The sequence below is a fragment of the Triticum urartu genome, chromosome 6 (genome assembly GCF_003073215.2).
Source record: "Triticum urartu cultivar G1812 chromosome 6, Tu2.1, whole genome shotgun sequence".
Lineage (NCBI taxonomy): Eukaryota > Viridiplantae > Streptophyta > Magnoliopsida > Poales > Poaceae > Triticum > Triticum urartu.
In genome coordinates, this window is record NC_053027.1 from 341,142,507 (window position 1) to 341,150,739 (window position 8,233).

Genomic DNA, 8,233 nt, shown 5'->3' on the forward strand with positions numbered 1-8,233 from the left:
CACTTCGAAAAAAGACAAAAGGAACATCGGCCTCACTGTCACCTGGATAACTGTTACTCTTGGAACATATACATACACAAATAGATAAGGGATCAATCTAAACGTTGATTAGGTCTTTTTTTGTGAGTGTCGATTAGGGTTCCTCTAGTGTACAAGAGCAAGCTCGATCGGTACAGAGTTGTGCTCTTGTTGCTGGCATCATCGAATTGAAGCTCACACGTCCTCTCGCTACCTTCGGGGGAAACCCTTCACCAGTCGATCAGATGATGGCGGTGCTCTTGTGTCATTCCCTCCTTGGAACATCATTGTTGAAAGTGTGCATTGGCTCGAGGGACCAGTGGACGATCTTAGCGGTGGAGCGGTGTCCCATGTCACGCATCGATGGTGTGGAGTTTCGGCAGCATGTCGTAGCAGGGTCTCGGCAACGGATGTATGATGATGGACACATGTAGGGAGGAGGCGTTGTCTAGCGCCATGGTGGTGTCGACGGCATACCTGTCAAGGTCGATGCGTCAGTATCTGCTCTGACGATGGATCGATGGAAGGCGGTGGCGGCCTCTTAGAGTGCGCTGGACCGGTGTGTGCCCTAGACCCGCCAAGAGGCTTCGCTGGGGCCATCGGCTTTATATGTTAGATTTTGGTGCGAGGTCTGTTTGGTATTCCGTTCGGACTTTCGGCACCCCTTCATTAAGTGGTTAAGAGTTGTGACAGATGTTGCCATGATGGTGGCTTCGGACTTACTGAAGTATTACTTTATAATGTCTTTTTGAATAATTAATAAAATGACTCCATGCATCGACTAGATGCAGACCCCGGGGGTCATCCTATTTTTCTAAAAAAAACATTGTATGGCCAGTAGTGCATGTGCATGCGCCCAGAAGAAGTAGCAGCAGCAGCATCAATGCATTGTGTGTCCCGATCTACTTAGGCCGTATTGTTTGATCAGGCATGTACCAGCTGCTACTACTTGCTCAATGTTCCCAAGACCGGCGTGTGTGTTGAACTTGAATCAATGCATGTGTTTTCTGTTTGCTTGCTCGTCAATGGAGTAGTTGGAAAGCGAAACAGACGTCTTGTACTCTTGTTTGAGAGTAGAAATCTCTCTTTTGGGGGAATCGATGTAAAAGGCTGTTCGTGGATATTTGTAGCATGAGGCTTTGTACCTACAGAAAATGATTTCTCATTATTCTCATTTGATCTAAACCAACCCTCTCCTAGCTACCTGTATTGTCTCTTTTGTTTTTTCCTATATACACATTATTTCCTTTATTGTGTATGCATTTCATATTTCTTTCATGGGTTTCATTGTCGCTTTTGACGTACCTAATTTAATATCTGCTTAACTAAAATTTCACAACAATGATTTTCGATATTTCTAAAGAGAAAGAGATTTTATAGGTACATTTCTAGTGATCTGTACATCGTTTACGATTCATGTCCTTTTGGTGCGCGATCATGCATGAGTCAATGGTGCTGCTTCAACTTTGGTGTGATCGATCAACTCTTTGGGCGTGCCTTATCTGTCTCAAGAGAAGTACCACCACCCAAAGTGTGTGTTGAATGCATGTAAATAGCTTGTATATATTTGCTGGATTTTCACAGCCCGTAAAATTCTTTACTCCCTCTTTTTTCTTGTTATGGAATTTACTCACTCATTATTTCTTTTATTATGAACCTAAACCATGTTTCCCTTTTTTTTCTTTTGCCGCATGTGCAGTTGTCCTTGTTGTGTTTGTGTACTACCACCTCAAAAAACTTGAAGATTCAATTTTTTTCCCTTGCGGGTTTTCCATTAGCGCGTTTTACATGATTTCATGGTTGCTTACCGAGATTTAGATTGTAGAAGGAACAGGTGATTTGCATATCACTTATATTAGGTGGGCAAGAAACAGAGATACTATTGCAAATGGAGACCACCACACAGGAGCATAAGCCAGAATTACTGCTAGAACATGACTAATCTCTCTTGAGCCGAGCTACTAAATAAGACAGACTAATGATAGACGACACGAACTCCTCGCTGCCGTCCTCCCTTATTTATTCCGTTCAATGACCTCGCCGATTAGGTACCGACGATGCTCCTAAAGATCCTTGACGTCATGCTGAGAAGACAATCACAAGGGTTAATACAACATAAGTTGAATCTCTAATGCAGTGCCGGTCGGGTTAATCTACCTCGGCGCGAGAGTGAGGCTCCTCCAGGTTCTTCTTCTGCAGATCATCGTTTTCGTTCGGCTTGGACGGACGAGGTCGAGAGTGGAAGGCATCCACCACCATTCTGCCAAAGCTGCACTCCAGAAGCGAAATTCAACATGCATGTTTAGTGGTAGGGGTAGCAAGCAGGGCAAAATTCAGTATGTGGACATGACGGATGTGATGTGAGGAGGGTACATACGGGTGGTCGTCGTCAAACTCGATGTGGCCGTCGTAGCCGACGCCGGTGAACATGCTGTTCATACGCGCCGACTCCTCGTCGGTGGCCGGCTGGACCTTGAAGCCTTCGCCGGACCCTTGAGCCTTGTACTTCTCCGCCCAGCGGTCAAGCCACCGAGACTCCTCCTCGGTTGCGTACTGCACGCTGATCCTGAGGTCCCCTTCCTCTGGATCCGCAGCTGCTGCTGCGGCGGCGACGAGGCTGGCTAGCAGAAGGAGGGAGATGGGGACGAAGGACAGCCGGGCGCGGGCCATCTTGCTTCTCTGGCAGACTGATCTTGCGCTGTGCTGTTTCTTCAACTGAGGTGTGGCCTGGCCTGAGCCGCCTGGATGTGTATATATGGGCGATGGTGCACCTCAGTGCTGCATTGCTAGTACAGTTGAACAAGTTGTGTTGGTAAGATTTGTAATTTTCTCTAAGACTATAAAATTGAGGGCCACCTATTTATCAGTTGTCCGATTTTTTTTTAAATAAGTCGACCTTTCAAATCCAACGGTTAGCGGTTCGTCTTTGTCCTCAACACTACTGGAAAATCGTTGTACGCCGAGCGTTGTGGACTATACCGAGAGCTAAATCACCGGCTGTTGACAAACGCGTTGTACCCTGAGAGCCGAACTCGGCAAGACATGGAGCACGACAAAGACAGTACATTACCGACATGCAAGTGAAAAGTACATGTCAAACTAAATAAACTAGGCAAAGACCCCGTCACTACTCGGAAAAGACTTATAGGTGTGGGCTCAATTTAGTGGCTGGCGAGGACGAGTAGGCACTTGCCACTGCTATTTTGAGCGACGAGCAAAAATTACAACCTGCCACTCGTAAACTTTTACAAATTTACAAGTGAAACAAAAACAGCAGTGGCGGGCAAAGAAAAAGTGCCTGCTACTGGTTTGTTATGCACCAGTCGCGGGCAAAAAACATGGCCGCCACAAAAATATTTCGGCAACCCGCGTCAAAATTGTAGAAAGTTTCCAAAACTTTACGGTTGCAACGGTATCGGCCGCCCGCCACACATATCTTAAGTCCAGAAAAGTGCTTAAAAATCATGTTTACTAAACCTAGAATAGTCTCAATGGTGTGTATTAATCGTGAAAAAAGGTTTGAAGAAGTTGAAATGATGTATAAAAATTGGTTTGTGTTTGGCAGGCGGTGGTTTCTGTTCGAAACCCTGAAACTTCACCGGAGAGTGTTTTTTTCCATCAAGTCCTCAAATTTTTACCACACCCTACATGGGTCCAACGAAGACAACATGCCAAGTCTCATTCTTTCCGAAACTCGTTTGCACGCTGTGTAGAATCAAAGAGCGCTTTTCTCCTTTTAGTGGCCAGAAAACAAGCTAGTGCTTTGAAAATAGCAAACCAATAAAAAAACTGGTCAAATTTGAGCATGAGAGTTCCAATGGTGTGTATTAATCGTATCAAAAGTTTGAACTTGAAATCACGTAAAAAATATAGTTGTGTCTGGAAGGGGACAGTTTCCAGACACTTTGTCGGAGAGTGTTTGGTTCATACATGAAGAGCGTCTTGTTTTTATCATAACACTCTCAAATAACTCTACAGCGGTCCAACGGAGACACCATGTTAAGTTTTACCCCTTTCAGAGCTCGTTCAACCGCTCGCGCCTTCTGGGAGGGGGGGGGGGGGGGCGGATAGTGCCGGCGCTAGGGTTCACCTTCCTAATGGTCACGGGGGTGGGGGGAGGGAAATATTTCTCCCAAAACTTCTACGCATCTTGTCTTCAAAATCTAAGCCGTGTTGGAAAACAAGACCCGAGAGCGCCATGTTGGTGGTTGAAGGGATCGAGTAATCACCCTCAGGGAGTGTAGGTGGCTGACACGGCCAGAGTGGTGCACGTCAGGGGGCCGGTGGCCACTGCTGGCCGGGGACCAACAGTGGGAAAGGAGGGGCTAGGGAAAGTGGAGATTCACTTTGGTACATGGGCGCATATGGTCTTTCCACCAATAAAAATATTTCAAAATGACAAAAATCCGTAAAAAAATTGCTACGTACATCTTGACATTCTAAGTGCGCACGCCGAAATTCACAGAAAACCAACATTTTTTGTGGCGGTGTAAAAGAAAATTGTACCGTGAAACTTTTTGTCAGAATTTTGTGACATTTCAAAATACATATAAAATTCTTTACAAAAACCAAAAGCATATGCTTCCGGGTGCCAAAACTCTCCTCTCCTCTCTCGTAGGGAGAGGGGCTACTCAACGGCCTCCCTACGATGTGCACAGTTGCATGGCGAGGTGATCATCTATCAACCTGATGGGATTACAGCTAAAACCCTTTCACGTTAATTTAATGAAGAGGAAATGCCTTTACTAACCCAGGGAAATTAACCGTGGGCTTTTGTTATACCGCTCTCCTCACCGCTAGCAGTATAGTGTACCGTAAAAATGGTCATTCTATTTCACCCTCGACTCTCAATACTGGCTTGATGACATTCTCGCTCGTATCCTTCGTTCTTCTTGACACTGTGAAGTTATATGCTATATTTGGTTGATGTTTTTCAGAAACAAAATTAATTTCCTCCACTTGACAGATATTGGCTACAAGATTCATAAAATAGAAGACACACGAATATATTTTGTTTCTCGAACCCGGAAGAGACTCACACAATTGCCTCTTAATTATGTTGAGTGACACACACAATCCACGATATATTCGCATAGAGATACATGAAGATCGGCGTACTCCAGCACCCTGCACAGTACTACCATACTAGTACGGATCGCTGCAGATACTACGACACAAAATAAAAGGCGCCTAAAATATTTTCCCTTGGAACGAAAAGAGCAGCTCCTTCTCCAATAATCTCCAGTGGGTACCTGCTACTAGAGCTGAGAAACAACGAGGCAAAGGTCAGGGTCAGCACTTCACATTGTGTTCTGAAATCAGCAAGAACTCGGAACAGTAGGGTGGAGCAAACTCTACTCTAGTTACCTGGGATCGAGACTCCCGCGCATCTCGTATCCCCTCCAGGGTCGAGAGAAGGTACTTCATGCCGAAACCGAGGCTGGAGTTCAATCGCAAGCTTAGCTAGAATTTTTTTTAAACCAAGCGAAGTCACACGGAGAGAGAAACAGAGAGAGATACATACGGCTCGTCGTCGTAGCAGTCGAGGTTGAAGTGGCGCTCGCGGCCCCCGTGCTCGTCAACGTAGTGCGCTGAGATCTTGATCTTCTCGCCCGGCGGTGAGTCCACGGCCGGGTACTGGACGGTCAGGGTCACTATCTTCCCGACTTTCTTCCCTCGGGACAGATGAGGAGCGACAAAGCAGGTGAGGAGCAGGAAGGAGAAGACGGAGAGGAGGGTCAGGTGGTAGCGCCGAGCCATGGTAGACTTCTTCCCTCTTCTCATTTGGCAGCCTAGCTAGGGACTGAGGAGTGAGCGAGCTTGCACAGAAGAACCCAGTGATATATATGGAGAGGTAAGAGCAGGGCTGAGTGCTGCTGTTGCCACTTGCCAGCATGGTTTTAGGGGCTAAATCACCATTGGTGAACTTCATATTCAAAGTAGGGGCATGAGTGCAAAAGCCCCATCACGGTTTTATGCCCCCTCACTCTCACGCGGTGCGCGCCGTGCAGCTGTTACAGATGCATGGGCAGCAGCAGTACATCATATGCTTTGGGGACGTTGCGGTCAAAAAAGCAGAGCACTGCGCGTGACTTTGTATGGCCAGCCACGCATTGTGCGGCACTCAACCGTCAAACAAATACCGGCGGTGTGAGTGTGCGTGTGCTCATCTTGATGCAAGAATAACTGAAATAATTAAGACAATAACAGCACAATTATGTTAGATTTGATCATTTGTATTACAATGCTTCAGTATAGGTGTGAGATGTTTGAAGTTCTATATTTGTCCAGAGTCACTGAGATTCAGACGCAAATTTTCACGCTTCAAACACGAAAGTAGGCAACATATCCATTTCACTTTCCTTCTCAATCTATCTTGATCGGATGTTTTCAAAAATCCTGTCAACCAATCGATGTACGCGTCGATCAAACGGTTCTTGACGTGTACATCCAAGCTCGACCCATTTTTTAACAGAACAGAAGCAGACATTTATAAACTACTATTACAAGAAATTATGCGTGCATCAGAACTAAATAATTAATACAATATCACCTCTGCGTTTACTTACTCTGCATATTACCTTTTTCATAAGAAAATATTTGTAAACTGCCACCAACTTTATGGAAAAATTTATTAACATCCTCAATACTAGTACAGTACCATTAAATTCATCATTGCTTGACCTAAAGAATTAATATGGAGCAAAAATAAAAACAAAGGTACAGTAGTACATACCTTCCATTCACCACAGATAGGGCAAAAACAGCCCTCGCCCTAAAATGGTGCCCAACGACAACCCACCACCTCAAAAAGGTGATCAATGCAACACTTCCCCCTCATATTAGTGCCCCGTGAATGAACACTTTGCCAGCGAACTCAACTATGTGGAATTGCTTATATACTACCCCTTTCTTTTCGGTTTATAGGGCTCAAATCTGAAATCTCATCAACCAAAGCATATGATGAGTGGAGGAATATTTCTCGTACTTTACGAAACTACTCAAATTAAACTGATGCATTTATTTGAATTAATTGCAACACATGCATGCTTGGCTACTAGATGAGTAGAAACATTACATACATTGGTGTGTTCCTTTTTAATTCTTGCATGCAGAGATTTAATGCTTCTCGGAATCTTCAAATGAGATGGAGATGAGCCCTTTAAATTGGAAAAACGAAAAAAAATGAAATAAGCCCTATAAACCGGAAAGGAGGGAGTACTGCCAGAGTATTGGAGGCGGTTTAAATTTGACGGGCGGTAGGACGGGACCTTTCATTGGGACCCATGCTGCCTCGCATCGCATGCTTGACCATTCCAAGCTCGATTCGGGTGGGTACATTGGATCTCCATGCAAAGACAAAGCCAGACTGGGCCTGGAGCATTTAGGCCTGACGTTCAGGAAGACATCACTCAAAGATCCACAACGCTTTGCCGTTTCACTGAAACCAGCTCTCTGGAAGTGGGCATCTTCAACGACAAACCAAGATTAGGAGGTTAGACGCTCGCCTGGAAGGTTTCACCTTCCTCCTCACGGCTTCCAAGCCCCGCTTAGCATATCGTTCTCCTGCCTCACGGAAGAGCAAGCAGTCCAAGATGGCGTGCAATATTTCACTTCAATTCGGACGCTGTCGAGCTTTTGACAAGCTCAGGATACTGACGCTACCACTTAACGGGGTTCGGGCGTATATCACATGACGGTAAGTCAGTCAACCAGTCCCACATCGAGACCCAGCACGCCGTAACTTGGCCTAGTTCCCTTACCCTGCCGATAGTCCTCCTCTAGAAGACTCCACCAACTTGGTATGCAAGACCAAGATCACGGCGCCCTCCCAAGTCGATTGTAACTGAATAGGACTCCCGTAAATCCTTCGCCTCGTCCCTTGCCCCCTATATAAGGCAAGGCCAAGGCTAGCTCATAGCATCCAATCTGTAGTTTGGATCAGGTTTTTTTCTTGGCCGATATTTTTGAAAACCGATAAAAAAAACCGGAGCTTCCGCTGCTCACCAAAAAATTGAATACCAAATGAAAATTTTGAATTTATTTAAATTTAAACATCTAATTTATGTCAAATAGGGATTTTAGGGCTATTCAGATAGAGTTATCTCTTGGTGTGGTAGTAATGTGCTTGCTGTAGCTTCAGGGGTCGCAGGATCGAATCCCAGTTTTGCCAACTTATTTTTAATAAGTGTTTTGCCGTACAAAAAAATTATTG

General features: G+C 45.2%; 2 protein-coding genes across 2 annotated transcripts; both read right to left on the reverse strand.

Annotated features, from left to right (window-relative positions):
• Nucleotides 1-1,837: 1,837 nt before the first annotated feature.
• LOC125517447 lies at nucleotides 1,838-2,757 on the reverse strand. Its single transcript, XM_048682649.1, has 3 exons — nucleotides 2,396-2,757; nucleotides 2,176-2,287; nucleotides 1,838-2,102 (listed from the first exon to the last, which is right to left on the reverse strand). Exons 1-3 carry the CDS (start codon nucleotides 2,686-2,688, stop codon nucleotides 2,082-2,084), a joined length of 426 nt encoding a protein of 141 aa, XP_048538606.1. The 5' UTR covers nucleotides 2,689-2,757; the 3' UTR covers nucleotides 1,838-2,081.
• A 2,490-nt stretch (nucleotides 2,758-5,247) lies between these two features.
• On the reverse strand, nucleotides 5,248-5,879 carry LOC125517448. The gene is made up of 3 exons (XM_048682650.1): nucleotides 5,543-5,879; nucleotides 5,386-5,458; nucleotides 5,248-5,282 (listed from the first exon to the last, which is right to left on the reverse strand). Exons 1-3 carry the CDS (start codon nucleotides 5,800-5,802, stop codon nucleotides 5,277-5,279), a joined length of 339 nt encoding a protein of 112 aa, XP_048538607.1. The 5' UTR covers nucleotides 5,803-5,879; the 3' UTR covers nucleotides 5,248-5,276.
• Nucleotides 5,880-8,233: the final 2,354 nt, after the last annotated feature.

What these genes read in the sequence shown, in the direction of transcription:
- LOC125517447 (XM_048682649.1), bottom strand. Translation starts at nt 2,688, where the DNA reads ATGGCCCGCGCCCGGCTGTCCTTCGTCCCCATCTCCCTCCTTCTGCTA. An exon ending in GAGTTTGACGACGACCACCC is followed by an intron (nt 2,288 to 2,395) that starts GTATGTACCCTC and finishes TCTGGAGTGCAG; the next exon opens with CTTTGGCAGAATGGTGGTGG. An exon ending in AGCCTCACTCTCGCGCCGAG is followed by an intron (nt 2,103 to 2,175) that starts GTAGATTAACCC and finishes TTGTCTTCTCAG; the next exon opens with CATGACGTCAAGGATCTTTA.
- LOC125517448 (XM_048682650.1), bottom strand. Translation starts at nt 5,802, where the DNA reads ATGAGAAGAGGGAAGAAGTCTACCATGGCTCGGCGCTACCACCTGACC. An exon ending in GACTGCTACGACGACGAGCC is followed by an intron (nt 5,459 to 5,542) that starts GTATGTATCTCT and finishes ATTGAACTCCAG; the next exon opens with CCTCGGTTTCGGCATGAAGT.